The 20,181-nt window shown below is 45.5% G+C and overlaps 6 protein-coding genes across 6 annotated transcripts; 3 read left to right on the forward strand and 3 right to left on the reverse strand.

Moving 5' to 3' along the window:
* Positions 1 to 1,409: 1,409 nt before the first annotated feature.
* Positions 1,410 to 2,335, reverse strand: N7517_004868 (RTA1 domain-containing protein; the record flags this gene model as incomplete). Its single annotated transcript, XM_056722598.1, has 4 exons — positions 1,410 to 1,518; positions 1,580 to 1,990; positions 2,042 to 2,102; positions 2,182 to 2,335. The coding sequence occupies 4 exons, from the start codon at positions 2,333 to 2,335 to the stop codon at positions 1,410 to 1,412; spliced, it is 735 nt and encodes a 244-aa protein (XP_056578848.1).
* A 1,557-nt stretch (positions 2,336 to 3,892) lies between these two features.
* On the forward strand, positions 3,893 to 4,285 carry N7517_004869 (uncharacterized protein; the record flags this gene model as incomplete). Its single annotated transcript, XM_056722599.1, has 1 exon — positions 3,893 to 4,285. One exon carries the CDS (start codon positions 3,893 to 3,895, stop codon positions 4,283 to 4,285), a length of 393 nt encoding a protein of 130 aa, XP_056578849.1.
* Positions 4,286 to 6,748: 2,463 nt separating this feature from the next.
* N7517_004870 (uncharacterized protein) lies at positions 6,749 to 7,112 on the reverse strand (the record flags this gene model as incomplete). Its single annotated transcript, XM_056722600.1, has 2 exons — positions 6,749 to 6,824; positions 6,877 to 7,112. 2 exons carry the CDS (start codon positions 7,110 to 7,112, stop codon positions 6,749 to 6,751), a joined length of 312 nt encoding a protein of 103 aa, XP_056578850.1.
* A 2,135-nt stretch (positions 7,113 to 9,247) lies between these two features.
* N7517_004871 (uncharacterized protein) lies at positions 9,248 to 10,709 on the forward strand (the record flags this gene model as incomplete). Its single annotated transcript, XM_056722601.1, has 5 exons — positions 9,248 to 9,487; positions 9,535 to 9,813; positions 9,862 to 9,912; positions 9,960 to 10,486; positions 10,547 to 10,709. The coding sequence occupies 5 exons, from the start codon at positions 9,248 to 9,250 to the stop codon at positions 10,707 to 10,709; spliced, it is 1,260 nt and encodes a 419-aa protein (XP_056578851.1).
* Positions 10,710 to 11,779: 1,070 nt separating this feature from the next.
* On the reverse strand, positions 11,780 to 12,284 carry N7517_004872 (uncharacterized protein; the record flags this gene model as incomplete). The annotated part of the gene is made up of 2 exons (XM_056722602.1): positions 11,780 to 11,968; positions 12,021 to 12,284. 2 exons carry the CDS (start codon positions 12,282 to 12,284, stop codon positions 11,780 to 11,782), a joined length of 453 nt encoding a protein of 150 aa, XP_056578852.1.
* A 2,705-nt stretch (positions 12,285 to 14,989) lies between these two features.
* Positions 14,990 to 17,644, forward strand: N7517_004873 (ankyrin repeat domain-containing protein; the record flags this gene model as incomplete). The annotated part of the gene is made up of 4 exons (XM_056722603.1): positions 14,990 to 15,099; positions 15,158 to 15,457; positions 15,509 to 16,354; positions 16,423 to 17,644. 4 exons carry the CDS (start codon positions 14,990 to 14,992, stop codon positions 17,642 to 17,644), a joined length of 2,478 nt encoding a protein of 825 aa, XP_056578853.1.
* Positions 17,645 to 20,181: the final 2,537 nt, after the last annotated feature.

Below are 20,181 nucleotides of genomic sequence, written 5' to 3' on the forward strand. Positions count from 1 at the left end.
TGTGTATTGTGTAGTGGTGAGAAAAACCTCGGACTAAATATAACAGGAACGCCAGTAGCCAGTAGCCTTATGCGTTCTAATGAGTTAAAAAAGTCTAGGACTAGGATAGCCCTATAATACGTCCAGGTGATAGGTTAGTACATAGTCACTCCATTTGTGCTTAGCTTTACGGCCGCAAGTAAAGTTGCTTGGCGCCTAAATTAAGCATTGGACCATAAAGTTTGACCAATCCTTGGCTCTTGAATTTCAGAGTTTTCCCTAAAATAAGCCACAATCTTATCTTACGGCCGTAGTATGTACCTACCTAGGTACTCTATTCTGTATTAGTATCCAAGGGGCCTGGTTTTGATCGCTTTTTACACCCTTGTAACTGGAACCATATTCCGAAACGGGATAACTAGGCCCAAACCTCTAGGTAAAATGAAGCTTTTTATGCCATACAAATTGAGGCATGACCAAATTTCAAGGTGGTTTATATTGGACTGCTTTGTCCTTTCACTGCGTTTCTTTTTGTCTCCTTGAGATAGTTTGAACCCAAAACCTTTTCTGTATATACCTACTTTCAACATCTCAACAAATAAATCCTTTCCCTTCAATGTTCATTTCTTCGCATCCGCGGTTTTATCGACGAGGTTGAACCAGATCCAACACGTCCCGGTAATAGACTTTCCATACAACTACGTGTTTTAATCCAGTCAGACAATTTTAAACATAATGTGATTTTCGGCCTCATCAGGTTTTGTAATAAGGGTAGCCCAGCCTGATCTTTATTAACCAACTATTCTTGTCTACTCATCGGGTTCTTTCCTGATAACCTTGTCTGATAATAAAGAGTTTCATATTGTATTTCACGCTTAGGAATTAGATCGGTGGGCTGGCCTCGTCTATTTCAGGAGCATGACTATAGAATCTAGTCACCTTGGTAATTAGGAAGATATAGCCTCATAATTCATGCACTGTCCTAGAGCTGCTTAGCTAATATTCACTTTTTCTTGTCGCCATTAACTAGTTAGTTATTGAGCGTGGTGATTATTTAAACTATGGGCTAGCTCTACTTCACTTTCGTCTTAAGACTATGGTTTACAACGCGGGAACTCATACCCATCACCGTCTTTCTGAGAACGAGCAACGCTGGAGAAATTTCCTCCATTGAAAGTAAATTCCTATTTCTTTTTGACGGGTCGCATCTTAGACCTCACAAAGAGAGCTAAATAGCTATCGTCAGGGTTGATATACATTTTCTCCAAAACAACTACTCGTCTGCCTCTAGCTCCTTCCTCAACAACTGGTAAACGTAAAGGCGTCTGCCCTTGGCCCCAGAGAGCAGTCTCACTCTAGAAAGCCGCTCTCAAAGCAATATTATGGTAATATATAATCGTAAGTGTCAGGGTTGGACCCCAGAAAAGTACTCATTTTAACTCTGTGCCATTGACACTGGCGTAGTTGTGAGCTTTCTTTTTCTTTAGACCAAAACCTGGGTGGCCAATGCACAAGGCAAATACCGCCACCACAATGAGCCTGTATTTTGTTAGTGACCAAATGAAAATCAACTATGCGAATAACGATTAGGTTCACTTACACTCCCTCCAGACCAATGAATAAACTCTCGTTGGATATCGAACTGCCACTAGTATAGCCCTCCTTCAGCTCATCCGCACGGAAGATGCAACGGGCAAGAGTGGCCAGAACGGCAAGAAGTAAAAAGCCGAAGAAAAGCTTTCCACGAGTACCTATGTTCTTGGCCCCGTCTGATCGCAGGTATCTGATCGCGAAGTCACCGGATAACCCGAGGAACACGCAAAGCATAATAACTTGCAAGATCAAGCCGACCATCGCAATATCCACCCCAGTTTGGCTGGAGCCTGAGGAAGAAGCAGATAGGCCACCGCCGGCGCCCTGAAGACCGAGGGAGATGATGTCGGAAGTAATGAAAACCCAGTATAGATATTTCGGGGGAAATCTTGCCAGCTTCGGTGAGTAGTACGCGATACTAAGATCGGTCAGGTATTTTCACACTTGGGCGGATGGTAATACAACTTACGTTTGGGAGAGAGTCACGTAAATAGCGGCGCAAAAGAATACCGGTGCTTGCGTGATGCAGACTACTGACTTGTCAGCTCTTGGAAATAACCGACAGGCACAGGCCTTGTGGTGAGGAGGAGGGGGTGGGGGAGATGTTACTAATTTGAAGAATGAATGCCACAAAGCTCCATGGGTTATAGTACATAAGGACACGCCCAATGTAGCCAGCAATCTCATGGGTGCAGCCTAGTATCATGCACCACATATACCACCAGGACTTCCATCGAAATCCTAGATAGATGTGGATTGCCATTGCTAAATTGAAGAAGCCGATAAAGACGATGTTTGCTACCAAAGACGGTCGATACGCATATACGCTTTGTTCTATCGAGCATAGCTGGGAGTACTGAAGTAAGCATCACCTCTCAAACAATCCGTTATTTCTTACCTCGAGAGTGCAGTTGGCATTGGGCCCAAATGTAATGAAGTGTTGAGAATCAGACATTCTGGCCACTGACATTAACCGATGGATTGGGAATGGATAAAGGCATGAGAAAGCATAGCCTGGGGATCAAGTAGTTTATATATCTTCAATTTCCCCTCAGAAAGGATCCCGTTAAAGGGGCTATCTGCAATCCACCATATCGGAGACTGAGGCGTCATACATGAGATTTTTCTGCTGGATCGAACGTCTGGACTACTCCTTAGATATCATCACCGTCAAATCGAGTAAGAATAGCAAACCTTGGGGGATTATACGGCCGTAAAGACTCAAAGGCGATATCTATCGACCCACCGAAAGATAGGCCTATCATAATCGTTGAGTGACCCTTCCATAAGATCTATGTTTGCGACTAGGTGGAGTCGTAATATAATTAGCTTGCTTGGCATCCTTGTTGCTACGAGGTTGGGCTGTGCGTTAGGCCTATTAGCTTCATATTGTCGAAATTAATACTTCGTATGCGGGAGAGCAAATAAAATCGACCATACCCTGCTATGCTTCTTAGCTCCTCAAATGTATGCAGTGTCTTACATGGGATCATTCAGCCACGAACACCAATACGCATACCATGCTATAGCAGCCGAGAACTTGTATTAATCAATGTATGCACTTATGATTGCACGCGTTAGTACGAGGGATACGGGTTCTCGGCCGCTCCAGAGGCTGATTATGAGCCCACCTTATCTCTAGTAGCCCGCAGTAAGCCCGTATTCGATAACTGCTCTCACTGGCCCATCAGGACAATAGATAAATTCCTTCTCGTGGTGTCCGGTGCCCCGTTGAGGAGACCAAAGTGAATCTGCCTCAGCACAATACACTCCGGCGGTTAGCAAAATCATGGATATTGCTCTGGCATGAAGGTAAGCTCCAGGCAAGGTATTTATCAAGCTACCAAATGAGCGAAATGGCACTGTAATATAGAAGCGCTCAGTCTGACAAACAACAAGTCAAAGGACAGTCTGAAGACGGTCCGGGGACGGTCCAATATCCAACAATGTGGAAGGAAGACCCCCATACACTTTCCGAGGTTGACTTTACGAGTTAGTCACCTGTTGATAGAACCGCTACATAAATTCACAAGTTACGGAGTAGTTCCGCATAGGTAGATTGCCTTCACTGTACATTCTTGGTTGAGACACCCTTCCTCTGTAACTGAGTTCCCTCCATTCAATATAAACGTCCGCCAATTGTATTATCCAGTCTTGTCATTCTGATGTATATCACACATCTGTACCAAGTCCTCTCAGTTCGACGAAAGTAAGCGGTTTAAGAACGTCCCGGCCATCCACATCCAGAATAAGGTAGAATTTGGGATCGTCACTGTTTTTCTCAGAAGAGGCGATTAGATGAATTTGCTTATGGCCACTCATGGCAATCTATCTCGGGTGGAATACGGGGCGGGAGCGGGGGCAGATAAGTATAAGTGAGTACTTACTTGTGGATCCAGAAGTATGGGTCATTGATGGGGATGCAGCAGTTGTTGCTGTTGCAATTTCCGCTGAAATTGAGCTTGAAGTTGAGCTCGAGCTCGGAGGCTTCCGCTCAGCCGCTGCGCACATGCTGGCCAAGTCCCGTAGGCCTGATGTGATTTCCGAAGCTATGTCCTTGTCGGATCCGCAGTTTGAAGCAGAGCATTGGATCGCTGTGCTTCCCTCATTGTCGAGCTTTGCTTCCATCGCAGTACAGACACATTGCAGGTCTGATAGCTTGGTGCTGGAGGCTGAATCACTGGTGCAAGAAGTACCCACGCCGTTAGAGTAGAAGTCATTAAAGCATGGTTGAGCACAAGCGGGGATATTTTGTTTCCAGGCTTCGAAGGAGTTGGGTCTTGAGCCTGCAGCAACAAGACCAAGGATAGAACTCGCAGAAATGTAAAGTAAGAAAAATTGCATTTTGGGTAAAGATGAGATCGTCTGGGGTGAAATCATCTGTTGTTTCCAGCTATCCGTCTGTTTTTTTATGCTAAAAAGAATGGGCCTCGGATCAAATTATTCCCAGATTAATTAGTCAATATATCAGGAATGTGACAAATACGAGTTCATGGCCTAAATGTAGCTGGTACGGCCGAAAGATCTGTCTCGTTGGGGATTCGAAATCGTCCCACGTCAATACGAGAGGTACATCCGATGAAGTAAAAAAAGGCACGTGGGCCTTTTTAGTTCTTTCCTTCTCCTGCTAGTGAGCATTTGTATTTTATAAGTATACAATGTAGATAGTTGCTAAGATCTTACGGAAAGGGGGTCTGGTTTTCTGCGGAAGGAATTTCGAGGGCCAAAGAGGCTCAGAAGCATGTTTGCCTCTTACGAACGCTGGGAAGGAGAAATGCTTACCGAGTACCATCGCTAGTCAGTGGATGGTGGTAAGTAAGGTCTAGCGGCTCCTAGGAATACCTAATAGCCTACAGGCTTCATCTACTTAGTGTGAAGTATTTTTTGGGTGCTAGAGAGAACATCGCAGGCAAATGAGGAGCTGCGAATGTCGTTATGAGAAGCTAGATAATCTGCCCGATAATCAACATAGGATCTCTTTGTTGGGGGGTAACGGCGAAGAGCGTTAGTAAAACACTGCTTAGATAGGGCTTGCTCTGTTTTAGTCAGTGAGTAAAAAGAAGATGGAAAGGGAAAGCCAAGACTTGACTTGACAGACATGATCCTGTCTGTATGCGATTTTCACTACATCAATACACTAGATAATGAATGGAAGGCAGGAAATGAAAAGGAAAATGATGGAATAAAACAAAATAAAAAAGAAACTCCGATAGGGGGAATCGAACCCCCGGCTGCCGTGTGAGAGACGGCGATGTTAGCCACTACACCATATCGGATATTTGATACTGGAGAAGCTGAACTTTGGCTATCTAAGGCCCATTTAACAAGCCACGTCATTTCTTTTCCCCCTCATTTCCCAGATATCCCGGGGCCTTGCAGGTGAGGTATTTTTGCTATTGATCCGGCTCACCGACCCCCTGAGCTCCGCTACCCCCTTTCCCGAGCGATTTGTCAACTCTTCTTCTCACTCTCTAAGACCTGCTGGTTGAAATATGGGAATCGTGTACCGGGTGGTAGGTCAACACATTCTCTCCGCATCTACTAGAGTGTCATCAGAGCTCAACGCAAGTTCAACCTGGGTATTCAGGTATTTTTATTTTTCTGCAAGCCAAAATCGGTAATGAGACTAAAATATTGGGCATCCGACGATGAGCGCTATACACCGTCGTTAGGAATAGTACGAAACAATCGTGTACAAGAGTTGCAAGCAGAATAATAAGTCCCAAAGGAAAAAGAAGAGATAACCTCAATAACCACTGGCACTTGGAGTTTACAACCTCACACCTTAGTTTGGACCGAATCAAGCAGTCCCTTCATTTCTTTCTTTCCAATCTGATCGTATCTGGGCGGCACATCAATCATGTTAAACGGGTTCTCCCTGCTATCATCCACAACGCCCCAGATTGGAGCTTGTCGGTATCTGGCTATACGGTAGCCACGCTCCTGGGCCGTGTTTCCAAACTGTTCAACAGTGTATTATCGGCAGGGAAAACTTCAAAGCCTCTAGCCCTACGACAACATGCACATATGAGCATACAATGTCCAACACCAAGACTTCGTGACGGGATCATTTTGCGGTTCAGGCAGCACTCACATCCCCGAACGCAATATCCTTGTCGACCCGCGCATTCCTCGACAAGCATACCGTACCGTGCATGTACCACTGAGGATATAATCGCCATAGATTAAAGGCCCTTAACTATGCTTGGTGTTTGGTATTTGATGTTTGTGATATTTTGTGAAGTGAGAAGAAGTTGAGCCTGATGCTAATGGTGTTTTTGACTTAGACCTCTGACTCCCAATTTGAACTCAGAGAAATTAAACGAGTCAGACCTGACCCCATGGTAGAACAATATGGACATCCCTACCAGAATTTCACAGACCATGGACCTCAGGGCCCATGTCCACTTCGTAGTGTACTACCCAGCAGCCCAGGGATTATTGAACACATGGATGAGTCCTATCTAGGCACAGGTACTAAACGTCCCCTGCTACTGTTGAAAGTGGGAATCACAGCCTCTGAGCTATACGTGGAACAATCTTGTGTAACGAATGTAGAGAACATCCTGAAGTCAATCTCACTTGACGATCATTTACTAGTTTCAAGTTTCCAAGGCCGATAAAATGAAGTCTATCGAATCCCCTTCACCACACGCTCCGTATATATAAACAATGCTTATTTGATTGTGAATTTCTCGCTATATCCAATTGGTCCTGTACCGTGACTAGTCCATGCGACCAACCAAACATCACTGCGCAAGCCAGATCAGTATCACTCTCATTCAAGCAGGTGATCATATTTACCCTGGCTGAAGATTCACGTCTCTCGGTAATCTAACACTAGCCTTCTCCGGCTCGGCATCAACGAGATCAATCCACTCAAAAGTTTTGAAGTCTCGGGTAAGAGTGAGGCCAATTTTTGGCGTGTCCAATCTCCATGTCACGTCCCAATTCCGACGCGATTTCAGAGTTGGCGTATCGACGACAACCGCAATCGCCGCAGGTGCAAGAGTGAGGATAGATAGTAGTGAGAGATGCATATTTGGATATTGAAGACCGGGTAAGTGTAAGAGAAGATTGTGTTGAACTGCTCGTTGAAGCGGAGCAGAGGAGGCTTTTATAATAGTCGTTCAATAAGAAAGATTATCAAAGACCTCGTTCTCATCCATGCATCTCCATGAATAATTGCGGGGTATAATCCCACCAAATGGTCTGACATTATCGAGATATAGGATCCTACCGTGCAAAATAGTCAATCTTAGCGAGTCTGCATGGATTGTGTGATTCTTTCTGCACTCTCATCTGCAAAGACGCCCGATTAAGATCATGATGACGATTGAGCATGGGTAGATAGAACGATCTTGACCTATCGTGCATTTATAACATCTCGGCTGTTATGCTCGTATACTGATTCTGGTTCTGCTGAGACATAGCATACGGTCCCACTTTCGGCATGTATAATACCGATTGTACAAAACGAGAAAAGAATAGCTGACATAAACGCTTTCAAGGTAGGCCGTCCTTACTTCGAGAAAAGACATTGAGAAAGATGAGTTCTACTTCGCCCAGCAAGAACCTATTCTTTTGCCAACAAAAAGAAATGGCCTATATGTGCTTCAGAGACCAAGCCACTAGCTGTGCCACCAACATGTGACGTGATAATAAAGCCTCTTACCGCTTCTCAAGGCCTCGTTGCTTCCGGTGAAAGTATAGCCGATAGGGTAGTGCATCTCAGGTCTTACATATACGAGGCCAAGACCGCATGGCGCTCGGAAAGTGTGAAGGTTCAAACTCGTGAGTCCCTGGTTAGTGCTTTTGTTCTAATTTATCTCTGATCCCACTACGACGGTGTATAGCGCTCAATGATAAATGCCTGAATTTAGTTCCTGGGTGCCTTATTTTGGCCTGATTTATGCATAAATTCAGCCTTGTTTTAGACCGCTTCTAGGCCTCTCTATACACTGTACTGTAACTAACCCGGCATGGAATAACCAGGCGCCGTTAAGCCATAAAATTGAAGCTTTTGATCTCCATACAAATAGTTGTATCTCCATGTTTTTGGACGGTCGGCAAGTGTCGAAATTGAAGCTTTTCATTTCTACTCTGAATTTGAACTTTATACGACTAGTAGAAGGTCGTAATATAGCGGTTACAGAGGCTGCCGAGATGAGCTTTAATAGGGGCCCATAAGGCCCCCATTAATGGGCTACGGGTTGGATCTCGAAGGTAGGGCCCATAGCCTTGTACGGGTTGGGTTATGGGCCTAGGGTGCCCATTTGTGGGCTTTGTGGAAGTCTATTTGGGACATCTTGTTTGCGGTCAAGTACACTCTACGGGCGACCAAGTGTGCCACCTGGACACAACTCTTTCATTGGATTATATATTGCCAGTAATTTAATCCTCACTTTCTAGGGTTAGGAGTAAATAAAGTCTCCTGTCAAAATTCTATTAACTTATTTACCATATGCATACTCTAAGTGTATTCAATTGATACCTTATAATTACATACTCTATAGTAATTCTATACTATAAACTAGTTTTATTCCTTTTTTTAGAAAGAAGCCATAAAATCGTAGTAGAAACGACCAGTAAAAAGATCAGATAAGAAGTAATATTTAAACCTACATAGTTCAGATTGTTAAAATATATAGTGTACTGTGCCATATACTCCTTACCCTTCCTTAGCTTCTCGGGCCTTAACTTATTAGGTACCCCTTTTCTTAGTAATATACAAATTCAAATGGAATTGGCATATATAATTCGAGAAGGCGGTTAGTAGCTTCCAGTCAGGCAGTGTCCGAGTTATGTCCAGGTGACACACTTAGTCGCCCGTACCACGCTAACGGTGGAACTTCAAGCCGACCAGGGTGACCGGCGAAAATCCTTTGACCCTCGACATTCCAGTATAATCCCTGTTTTGAAATATGACCCATGCCAAACGTAGATAAAAGCCCTAGTGTGGTTTCATCACGTTGCAGGTAGCGTATCATAACGCGTTTTCCATAGAGGGGTTCTGGGCTTGGCTGGGGCGAAAGAACCATGCCATACCGGTATAGCCGAGCAGCTACGGCCAAAGTACAGCTACCTGCAAGTGCTATCCCTTAAGAAGTGGTGGTTTCTTTTGAAAGCGGTATTCGCAAAACTAATTTCAACATATACCTCCCCATCTCTCCCAATGGACCGCGCAAACCTCACCAGTCGCGCCACTGAAATTGCTGAGGTTGTTCGCAGCCTAGCAGGCGATCTGTCTTCACAGGGAATCCCTGAACCTTCTTTCGAACATGGATTACCCGCTATACTGCAGACCGATGCGCCGGATTCAAATGTCCTGGCCGCACGCGTGAAGCTCCTGGGCTTACTAGATGAGCTACGTGACCTCTTAACCGACCCAGCACTATTGGGTAGCCCTGAATTGGTGAGTCAACCGGAAATTACGCTTTGCAGACTGACTAACCCCTTTAGCGTAACCCTTCTCTGAGTATATTGGCATTGATTCGCCTGAAGATCTTTGAGAATTTTCCGAGTGAGGGAACCACCATCAAATATCTAGCACAGCGCGTTAATCGCAATGAGAATATTGTTCGCCGATTGATGTCTCATGCTGCCACTTATCATGTCTTCTTCCAAGAAAAGCCTGATTTTTTCATCCACACAGCTGGCTCCCGTGTTCTAACGGAGAATGAGGGTATGCGTTCTTGGATGCTGGTCGGACTTGGCGAGACCATGCCTGGTGCCCTTAAAGTATGCAAGTATACCAATCTCCTATTGATACTGAGCTGATATCCCTAGATTGCCGAAGCTATATCGCAACACAATGACTCTGAAGAGCCACAGCATAGCGTAATCATTCCAGTGACTATTCGGTGCAAGTTAACTAATGGCAGCAGGGATGGAGTATACAAAATGGCACTGATCTCCCGGTCTTCGAAGCCCTCGCCAACATGCCTGAACGTGCGAAGGTCTTTGCTACAGCCATGAGTTGGCTCGCTCAGCTACCTGGCTACTCCCCGCAGTATCTAGTAGATTACTTCCCGTTCGGATCTGGAGATATCACGGTCGTCGATGTTGGCGGTGGCATCGGTCATATCGCCCGTGCACTCGCGGATCACTGTCCCACAGTTCAGTGCATTGTACAAGATCGCCCCGAGGTTATTGCCCAGGCAGAACAAGCTTTGCCGGTTTACCTCCAGGATCGTATCCGCTTCCAAGTCCATGACTTTTTCCAAAACCAACCGGTACATGGCGCTGATGTTTACTTACTGCGTCATGTACTGCATGACTGGTCCAATAAATACGCGCGGAAGATCCTGCAGGCTTTGATACCAGCTTTGAAGCCGGGGGCTAAGGTGGTACTAAATGATCGCATCATTCCCGGCTATGGAGAGGCACATTACTTGAAAGAGCGTGAAGCACGGTAAGAACGTTATATTCATTGGGGTTATGGGAATATGTACTGATTAAAAAAAAATATCAGGGACTACGATATGTACATGCTTGCTTTGCAGAATGCTCAAGAACGCACACCAGATGATTGGAAATATCTTTTTAGAGATACGGACTCGCGATTTAATGTTACGAGAATATCCCAGCCATCTAAATCATATCTGTCCATTGTGGAGGTAACTTGGGAGGGCTGATATGCGAAGAATTCAAGCAGACGGTGTTATTAGAGAATCTACCAAGTAAATTTCAAGACATCAACTAAACAATATGGACCCATCAAAATCAGGTTTATTGTAATTTTATGAGAGGAGAATATCAGGGAATTCATTTCTCCTCATGATATGCCTATACTTAACCGACACATGATAGGTAATAGGCGCTTTAAACTCCTTTTCTATGAGAAGCAACCTGTTCCGTTCTCGGCGAGCTAATTACCCGTGTTTACTTGCGCTAAAATCTTTTTATCCAGCGCGATGATTGTAACGACTACTCATCTAGGCTCTCTCATAGTTCCTTGAGTATTAGCACAGACTCTGTTGTGCCATTCGCTTGGCAGTTTCACGTAGTGATGCATGAGGCGTGTGACACGAGCTCATAAGCTCTAAGGGAATATACTGAGATGCTCGGTATGCTAAATCAGAGTGTGGATTCATATCTGCTGAAGGGACCGAGAGGAGAAAGAGCGAGGGAATCTACCTAACTGCTTGGGTCCCATGCCCAGCATGCCTTGGGTATCAAGGCACCCAGAACTCTTCTAGTTACCTATGTTATGGTGCATTTGTTCACCCTACTTAGTAAAGATCAGATCATGATGCATTGGTGACCAGCCACAGACCACCACCAAACTGCGCTGAATGATTACGAAAGCGAAGAAGCATTCGAGATATGGAGGAGGATTGATCAAGCGAGAGAACATTCTGCTCAACTGCTTTTAAAAAGCGATGCAATTGATGCTAACATTGCAAATATTGATGGGGAATTCCCACTGCATATGATTCTATAAGACAGATCAATATAAATATGAATGCAAATAGCAGCAGGCCTGACCACAAGCACAAGCACGGAGCATATCTACAAAAGTGCTGAAAAACAGATGTCAAAGCTGACGACAAGTAAAAAGACTTCTTAACAGATAGAGCGCATGGAATAAGCAATTGTGAATAGTCAACAAGACTGTTCAACAGCCTGACGCCCATTCTCGACTATCGAACTTTCGTATGCCTTTTCACGTCTCGTCCATCTTTCCGTATAGGGTTGCGAGCGACTAGAAAATCACTCGAAGCAAGGCTTTGAGAAAACCATCTTTTTTTGCTGCAGCCTTTGGAAATATTTTTCTAGTGTCGATAGTGTACTCTGTCAATGCCCTATGACTGGGAAACCGCTTGACTTTCTTTCCTGTCCTTCGGGAATCAACCAAGTCGACTAGATTGACATGGACCTTCGCAAGAGCCTTCTGGGATTTAGCATTATAACATCTGGGGGGAAATGAAAGATATAGTTATCACCTTTCGGCACTGAGAAATACTCTCGGTTGGACTCTGAACCTTCACTTCCACGCATAGCGCCTGCCAGCTCTCTAGCTTTGTCGCGTCGGTACCAAAGTGAGTGTCGAATTCAGATACGAGAAATTTCGCACGCTCGCTTCTGTATTTCTTCGAGCCTTGGCTCCAGTTCCTTTGAGATGCTAGGCGATCAAACTCGGCGATTGCGGAAGTTGATCTCGCAGTTTGAAAATCTGGGAAGCGAGAGAAATAGTTTGAGTTCTCCATCTTAGACTTGACTGCCGTAGTGTAGAAATTGCAAGGGAGATAGGAGGAAGATTGTTGAGTAGCATTTAGCTAGGGATCTTGCGGAATTTATAACTGAGTCACCCTAATGCATTACGTAGGTAGACTTGCGCCGCGGGCTTCAAACCCTGGTTGCCTCACTTTCCAGCGGCGCAGTGACAGGGGTCTGTAGGCATAGCACAGCAAAAGGTGAGGCTCACAACTGACAAATTATACAAACCACGCGCATCGGCGGGACCGGCGCTAATAAGATTTGTTGGGATCTTATGGTACGAGGAGAGGAGACAAATCGAGAGGGAAGAAAGGAATCTTGGATAAAGGAATCTTACGACTTGTTCCAAATTCTGTTCTCCATTACATATTTATTCAATGAGTGATCTATCTCAAGGTTGGGATGGGATCCTGGCCTCCTTCGGTGTTCCAAATTTATGCGAGTGCCATCAGCTAGGATTGGCCTCAAGGCAGACTTGGTGTCCAGTTGCGCAGTTCATCTGCAACATCATTGGTGTTCAATCGGAGCAATAGTGGCAGACCTTAGATAAAGGTGGACATACTTGAAGATTCAGTGACACACTTGTGGCTGCCTATCCGATATTGATGTAGAGAATTCTACAGAGCAGTATGATGATATTAAACTAATTGAGAGGTGGATTGTTGAATACTTCCTATATTTTTATATATCCGCTTTGTACTGCCCATCCACAGCATACTTCTGTAGTTGAATGGAGTCCAACCAATTCTACCTAGTTTGGAGATACACCCCAAAGTGCCTTACATTGCACTTATTTGAGAGCACTGCGGGGTTTGTGCTGCGCACTTCCTCATTTAGCGCTTATACCTAGAGGCCATTTTTATTTTCCCCCAAATCTAACCTCGCTTCATAAACCCGACACCTACCAACCATTTCAGCCATGGCATCATTAGACATGTAACACGAGTCAGTGATAAAGAAGTAGCACAGCCACTTGGCCAGCAAGGTGGGGGGATGCATTGTTTAGCGCCCACCTAGAGTGACGTGCTAACCTGGGGGAGGTTGAATTCGCTTCAATCGGTCGCCTAAATTGCCTCACTGCGCATGAGATGACCCTATAAGAACAGAGAGACAGGAACGCAATACTCTGCAATCAAATCTCCAGGTGGGAGGAGAGATCAGGGACTCAGGGACAACGCACGCATAATAGGACGCAGGTAGGGCTCCTGAATGTTTAGTCATTGGTTTTCTTCAACAATATCCGATATGGTGTAATTAGACTTCCGCAAAGCTCGAAAAGCCCCAAACCCGACCCGACCCGGCCCTTAAAAGGGTCGGGTTTCGAGCCTAAGGTTAAAGCCCATGGCGAGTTTCGGGCTTTAGGCTTAGGCCCACAGCTCGGAGTAGACCTCATAACCGCCCGTAGACCCGCACTTTTGCGGGCGGAGGGTAGTCGGGCAGGTTATCTTCTTACCCTCAGAGGGCGGCCCTCTAAATAGGATAAATAAGGAAATCCCTAGAGTTATATAAAATATACATTTCTTAGCTATATTTAGACCTAGCAGTGACCCTCCGGGTGGTCCATGATCTTAGACCCTCCACCCGACCCTCCGAGGGTCAGGGTCGCTCATAAGCGACCCTAACCCTAACCCTGACCCTCTAAGGGTCGCTCGCGGGTGACCCTCCACGACCCGTAGCGACCCGTAGCGACCCTCGGATACATAAATTTCGAGCGCTAAGCCTAATTAAGGTAGATAAAACTGCTTATATCTCTTAATAAAATATAGTTATTTATATCTATTTTGTCCACTAGATTATAATCACTAATTTATGACCATTTAAGTTATTAAATATTCTAAAATTATTTAATAATATTATATTTTAAGTATACTTCTCTTAGTTCTATACTTTTTTTATACTATACGACCGTAGGGAAGCGGTACTTAGTGAGGTAGAAGTAATTAGTCTATATTATAGTAGAATTATACTAGCGTAGCACTAAAACTGGTGCTGCGACGGTACTATAGCACTTGGTGCCGCAGCACCATATAATAGCACTAAAATTAGCTTAGTCCCGTAGCGCCTCGCAGCACCATATCGCAGCACCAAAATTGCCTTGGTGCTGCGGGACTTGTCAAGGCCTAGGGCACCTCAGCGGTAACAAATGGGCTTTCATTGGCTTTTTTTCCTTTGTCACCTCAGTGCTCGAACTATGGTGGCTGTGTGCAGATATCAGGAGACCGACCGTTTCAGGGGAGACGTTGCAATCCAATGGCGTTGTACTAATTCAGCTGAAAGGGCGAGTGCGAATAGCCTCGACTCCCTTCCTTTAAGAGCAATCAATAGAGCAGATTACAGATGATGTCAATGCGACTGCCTGTTCATGATTGTACCGCTGTCTTGCGCAACGTCTCGCCCGCTCTGTTGATCCAATACGCTTTGGCTATGCCACGCTTTGACCTTTACTTATGAGGCTGTACTCGAAAAACGTCTGAAGCCCAAGTTGGCGAACCGTTATCGTTCTTAGCAACTTGGTTGTGTGGAGCCTTTGGTATCCAAATTTAGCCTGTCGCTCAATCGATGCGGGCTGACTTTCAATTGCTTACCCCGCTCCGCTGTCATCGGTAGACAATCTGCTCTGCGCAGTCTTGCAATAATTTATGTCAAAGGTTCTGACCATCTACTCCTATCCAACTGTTTATCACCGGGATCAGCAATGAGTTTCGGCTACAGTACCGGCGATTTTTTGGCCCTTCTGGAGCTCGCAAACGAGTTGCGGAAACGGTTTCAAGATGCTCCGACCCAGTACAAAGATGTTTCAAATGAGTCAGTCTCAACTATGAGGTATTCTATTAGTATATACAATAACTCTTCGAGTTTTTAGCGTCAAGAAACTTTCCAATGTGCTCAGAGTCATCGAGGATTACGAACCTGAACGAAACTTGAGTGGTCCGCAAACAGGATCCCTGGAATTGCTTTCTCAAAGCTGCCATGAAGTCCTAGATAAGCTACGCGACAGCCTTGAGAAATATTCCCACGTGGTGTCTGTTGATCGCAGTGCAAAAAGTAGCATCCAGCGAGCATGGAAGAAGATTACTTGGGACTCAAAAGAAGCCATGTACTTTCACGAAAAGATAGACTCGCAAATCAATCACTTCAGCCTTTTCCTTGCTGAAAGTACTCTGTATGTCCTTGATTCCACCATGTCAAAAAAACACGCTCTAATAAGCACCAGCCAGGTGGTTCGAGAAACCAGAAGCATGGTGGCTTCTTGTACAAATGGAGTAAACAAGATACTTGAGGATGGGGATGGTAAGAAGCGGTTGAAGATGTTGAACTGGTTGTCCTCAAATAATCCCGAAGTCAAACACGCCAGTATTTGGAAGGATAGACAAGAAAATACCGGCCAGTGGTTCTTGAAATCGGACAAGTTCCTGCAATGGTTCGTTCAAGATTGCGGTACGCCTCAAGAACGGCGCACTTTATTTTGCTATGGAGATGAGGGAGCTGGCAAGACTTTCATATCGGCAATTGTGGTCGAAGAACTTCGACAGCGCTTAGAAACCGATGATACTGTCGGAATTGCGATTTTCTACTGTGATTTTCATGAACCGCCAACAGTCTACGAGATACTCTCAAGTTTGTTGAAACAACTATTTCAAAAAAGCACGTCACAGCTAAGCGGCTTGAAATCTCTTTATGATGCCTTGAAGAAAAAGGAAAGATACCCTACAGAAGATGAAATCTTAGGTCTTCTAGATTCAGCCATCTCGTCTCTCTCAAGAGTCTTCGTTGTTATTGATGCACTGGATGAATGCCGACGTTCTGGCGGATTTGAAGGACTATTGAGGAAATTTTTCTTTCTCCAAAAAAGACATAATCTGGGCCTCCTTGTCACTTCTAGATCAATTCCCGCCATTACTGAGCTTTTCCAAGGCAATCCATGGATAAGGATTCATGCAGATGATGAGGACGTCTCAATGTGCTTGCGGAGCGGTTTGAGAGGCTTTCCGGCTATCCAAAAAACACCCGGACTTCAGTCGGAGGTCATTGCCACCATTACAGAGTCATCTGATGGGATGTAAGTTAGAACTCATCGCGAATACCTTGCTTGTGCTTTCAACTCACTCTAAGAGTAATTTACGCCAGGTTTCTTCTTGTTAGACTTCAACTTGAATCCCTTCACGGGTACGAAGTTGCAACTGCAAAATCGATTCGCGACAAATTGAAGACCCTTCCGACTTCTCTAGAGAGTGCATACAGAGAAACAATGGAGCGCATCGAGGGTCAACCTGCCCTTCATACCAAGATAGCGAGACTTGTTTTGGCATGGGTCGTCTGGGCAACAAGACCTTTGAGATCACTTGAGCTGCTGCATGCCCTTGCCGCTGCGCTTGAAGAGGATAGCTTTGACGAAGACAATCTTTACAGGATAGAGGACATAATTTCCATGTGTGTAGGTATCATTACCATTGATGAGCAAAGCGACATTGTTCAACTACAACATTACACAAGGTATGAGTTTCTGAAGAATCACTGGACCGAGTTCTTTCCCGAGCCTCATAGTCAACTGACGACTATGTGCATCTCATACATGCGCCATGAGACACTTCAAGTTGGGAATACTGCCTCACATAGTCAGCTCAAAGACTATCTTGAACGATTCCCCTTTTTTGAGTACTCGGCCAAGAATTGGGGCTATCATGCACGGATATCCTACTCAAATGTGAGGGAACATGTCCACGCTTTTGTTCAGAGCGATATCGCCCTCCCTCAATCCCTTCGAGTGTTGTTTACCGATCGCTACTTTTCGCAAACCGGGCAATGGTGCTCAATTGCAGTCTCTCCACTGCATCCTGCGGCATACTTCGGCCTTGAAGAATGTATCCTTTACTTTCTCGCTAACCACGTTACTCGTGATATGAAGGATGATGGTGGTCAGACTGCATTGCACTGGGCTGCAAGAAATGGACAGGTGGAAGCAGCTGAACTGCTTTTGAATCATGGTCTTGAAGCCAATTTGGCGGACAAGAAAGGCAAAACAGCTTTACATTATGCTGCTGACCAAGATGACTCGCGTCTGATAAAACTTCTTGTACATTATAAGGCAGACATGGAGTCTACAGACATGGATGGCCAAACACCTCTTCTCACCGCGGTGCAAGATTTGAATCTTGAGCCAGCTCAGGAGCTTGTCAGTCTCGGGGCCTCAATAAAGGCTACGGACTCAATGCATCGCAGTGCGCTGCACCTATCAGCCCTTGGGGGGAGTCGCAGCATCCATATCACCAAATTTCTTTTAGCCAGGGGCGCTTGTTATGAGTCATGCGACGTTGAAAACATGATTCCGATGCATTATGCCATAGTCTAGGGATCTGAAGAGACCATCGAAGCTTTGATTCAAGCAGGAGCATGTGTGGACGCTGGTATCGTGAGGAAGAGATGCAAACGAATTGAAAAATCTGGCAGATGGAATTATGATCTTTCACCTGGAGACCAAAAAGCCTCGGGAACCCGGACTTCTCATGGCTTAACTCCACTTCATTGGGCAGCACTCATTGGCCACCCGGCAATGATCAAATATCTTCTTTTCAAAGGGGCAGATCCCAACAGGTGTTGTCAGGACGGCGACACTCCGTTGCACCTTGCCATCCGAGCAGATATCATTCGTAATTACAATGATGCTTGGAATTCATCTTCGTGGCGAATTGAAATCCTCAGTGATTTAGTTGAGGCTGGAAGTGAAGAGGCTGACGGTGCGCATCACCGCGTATCCGAAATTCGCTCGGCTGTAATCGAAGTTCTTCTCTCGCATCCTAGCATAGACGTCGATCTTCAGAACGAGCAACTACAAACTCCATTGCACCTGGTTGCATGTTGCAAAGATGTCTCGATGGTTTCTTTTTCAAGATTGATGAGCAAGAAACCCGATAACTCAATTTGCAACTACAAAGGACAAACTCCATTACATCTTGCCAGTGGCGCAGGGAAAGCTAGAATGGTTAAACATCTTCTCGCTGCAAGAGCATCAGTTGATGTTCTAGATTCCGAAGGATCAAGTCCCCTTCAATACAGTGTTCGCTCTGGAAAGTCTACTGCGGCTGTTGTCAAACTCTTACTAAAATGCTATGACAGGACTCAGTTGAATCCATGTACTCAAAAAGATGGGGCGGGCAAAAATTTGTTACATCACTATCTTCAAACAGACGCTCCCTCCCAAAAGCTAATTCTCACGTTGTTGAATCATGGCGCGAATGTGAATGAAATCGACACAGAAGGCAATTCCCCACTCAGCCTTTGTCTGCGCACGTCTAATTTGATATTTAACCGAGCCTCGATCTGTCGCTTCCTATTGAAAAATGGCGCTTCCATTTTGTGGACTGATGAATCAGGGAGAAATTTGGCTCATGTATCGATGCTTGCTTATCCTTGGATGCCGGTTGATGGAGTTCTCTCGACCCTGTCAGAGTTCGGGATCGATATCGCAGCGAAAGATTCAAATAATCGGGGCATACTTCATCACGGAGCCATGTATGGGTCGGTAACCCAAGGAGTTGTTGACCTTCTACGAAGGAGCGGGTCACTTAGCCTACATGATCGGGACAATGATGGTAGAACCCCTCTTTCATACGCGGAGGCTAAGCCGCATCTGAATCGGGGATTCTCACGGAACAGACGGGAATTGACTCTCGATGTTCTATTGAAGGCGGCCAATGGAGACTGAGGAGGATCCTGGCCGATTTCAATCCACTTGCTACTTTTCAACACCCGTGCAGTTTTATGGCTTTCTATAGATTGGTGTGGAGTGTAGAACTATCATTTGTCATGAAATGAAGGTATAATTCCAGATTGTGTACTTGCCATGTCACCCATGGGACTGCAACGAGCTTAGTCTATGTCGCCGTTGCCGAAAAATTAATTGATGTTCTCACGGAAACTGCGTATAAAATATCCGGCTTCATAACTCTCCTTTAACCGATTACACCTTGTTCAGCCTGCAGGGTGAGGCGGGTTTCACATTCAAACGAGGCTGTCTGCCAATAATTTTCATACCCGATACTCAGAGCAAGGTACCGCACAAATGACTAGCCTGCCCATCAACTTGATTCGTAACCACACCACAACGATGCTGCTATTCCTACGGAGCTGTATGTTGTTATCTACGGCCAGTATCATCACCACTGGATCAATTGAGCTCTGCTAGCCAGTCTTTCCATGTCTCGAGATAAAAGACAAAACGCGCAAGACTGACCAGCATGGAGGCACACACCCTGCACATGTCCAGTCCGCATAACTTGTTCCTAGCCCTTGTCTGTCTCATCCTTTTATGAATATTGATCATGGAAACAACGGGGACTACGGTCATAGGCGCCTTGATAATAAGGCCGCGACGCGTAGGTATCCGGGATCGGTTGCGCGATAGACTAGTGTAAAATCGAGGGAGCTGGATATTTCCGCGCGAATCAAGGCGCCACCTCACAGCTTTGTAGATCCGAAGGCCGTTTTGAGGGATCGATATGACCGCCGTGAACTATTGCGGTCATCGTCAAAATAAAACTGCCTATTTTAGTCGTATCAATTGCGCTTACTGAGCAAGTACCGGCTGACGCGAATCGCAGCCAAGTCAGTCTAATCAATCAATTGAGCCGAGTAATCCGATCCCGGTCATCTTCGGTTCCATATTGAGGCTAGCGCCCTTCAGCCAAGGCTGACGATAAGGCTCTCGCGCGGTGTCGGCCCTAGGGCAGATTTTCAGGCCCGCTACACAGGGACGAATATTCTGAAAACATGTAGGGCGAATGCGCCTGCATGCGCGGAGGCCAAATATAGGTCGGCCGATTGACACCTGACGCCGTGGTCGGGCCTGAGAAGGAAAGCAGGGCCGGAGGAGGGAGGGCAGTTCGAATT

This window comes from Penicillium concentricum (genome assembly GCF_028827145.1).
Source record: "Penicillium concentricum strain IBT 3081 chromosome Unknown utg000002l_segment0_segment0, whole genome shotgun sequence".
Classification (NCBI taxonomy): Eukaryota; Fungi; Ascomycota; class Eurotiomycetes; order Eurotiales; family Aspergillaceae; genus Penicillium; species Penicillium concentricum.